A 1,377-nucleotide genomic window follows, 5' to 3' on the forward strand; every position below is an offset into this window, starting at 1 on the left:
ATTAATGATATATATATATATATATATATATATCCTAATGATCCTTGTTGAAGATGAAGATATTTGAATTTACTGAAAATTAATGGAGACTATTATGGATGTAGGCTGGGGGTCCCTTTTATGACATTCCCAATGGAAGAAAAGATGGAAGAAGGTCCAAAATAGAAGACACAATAAGACTACCTCCACCCACTTTGAATAGCTCAGAGCTGATCAGGACATTTGGACAGCGTGGTTTTACTGTTCAAGAAATGGTTTCATTATCTGGTAAATGTTAATCACTGATATCATGATTTCATTAAGATTTCTGGCTAGGGGTTTCTGATTTCATATATGGCCTCTCTCTCTCTCTCTCTCTCTCTCTCTCTCTATATATATATATATATATGTGTGTGTAGGAGGACATACATTAGGAGTGGCAAGGTGCTCCTCTTTCAAAAACAGATTGAGCAACTTCGATGCAACACATGACGTGGATCCAAGTCTAGATTCCAACGTGGCAAAGACATTATCTAAAACATGCAGTGCAGGAGACAACGCAGAAGCAGCCTTTGATTCAACAAGAAACATATTCGATAATGCATATTTCAATGCACTACAGATGAAAGCCGGTGTCCTTACCTCAGATCAAACATTGTTCACAAGCCGTAACACCAGAGGCATTGTAAATGGCTATGCCATGAACCAGGCCATGTTTTTCTTCAATTTCCAGCAAGCAATGGTGAAAATGGGCTTGCTTGATGTTAAAGAAGGTGTTGCAGGAGAAGTACGGGGAGATTGTCATAGGATCAACTAGCTAGTTAGCTAACTATAATTAAAAGTAGATAGTATATATCTCCATCTGTACTACTACAGACTACAGTAGCTACTACACCTATAGGGAGTACTACAAAGTCACAATTTTTGTGATGTTTAATAATTGTGGCATTAGCTGTATGATTACCATTGAAGCATAATGTTAGTCACTCTGATCTCTTGATCATTGGCTTATGTGTTGTCATGTACAAATTGTATCTTTTTTATTTTTACTGAATATGTATGGACTCAAAATTAGTGTCTGATCTTCTATGTATAGTGGGTTCAAATATCCTATGCATGGTATGGTTTTTGTCATTGATGATTGTTAAGTTTGTCTCGAATTCTTGACCCGTTTTGAAGATTGATCCGATCCGATAAATTTTGGTGGCGACTCGAATGAGAAATTTTCTGAGATCTGTGATAGAAGCAGAGGGGTTGGGCCGATAGGCCCAAGCCCGGAGCCCATCACTGATCTCGTATGAGGGTGCGGGGGGGGTATGGTTCGACCGGATCGACCACGACCCGATGGGTCGACCTGCTATTTGGAATATATATAATGTACTATTGCTTGTTGAGAAA

The 1,377-nt window shown here is 38.6% G+C and overlaps 1 protein-coding gene across 1 annotated transcript in view; it reads left to right on the forward strand.

The window, feature by feature from the left end:
* LOC122073502 (peroxidase 47) overlaps window positions 1–1,087 on the forward strand; it is a 1,865-nt gene extending 778 nt beyond the window's left edge. The window contains exons 3-4 of the mRNA XM_042638094.1: window positions 105–267; window positions 399–1,087. Of these exons, the coding sequence (XP_042494028.1) occupies window positions 105–267; window positions 399–796 (561 nt within the window). The 3' untranslated portion in view covers window positions 797–1,087. The remainder of the gene's footprint in view (window positions 1–104; window positions 268–398) is intronic.
* Window positions 1,088–1,377: the final 290 nt, after the last annotated feature.

This window comes from Macadamia integrifolia, chromosome 3, assembly GCF_013358625.1.
Source record: "Macadamia integrifolia cultivar HAES 741 chromosome 3, SCU_Mint_v3, whole genome shotgun sequence".
Lineage (NCBI taxonomy): Eukaryota > Viridiplantae > Streptophyta > Magnoliopsida > Proteales > Proteaceae > Macadamia > Macadamia integrifolia.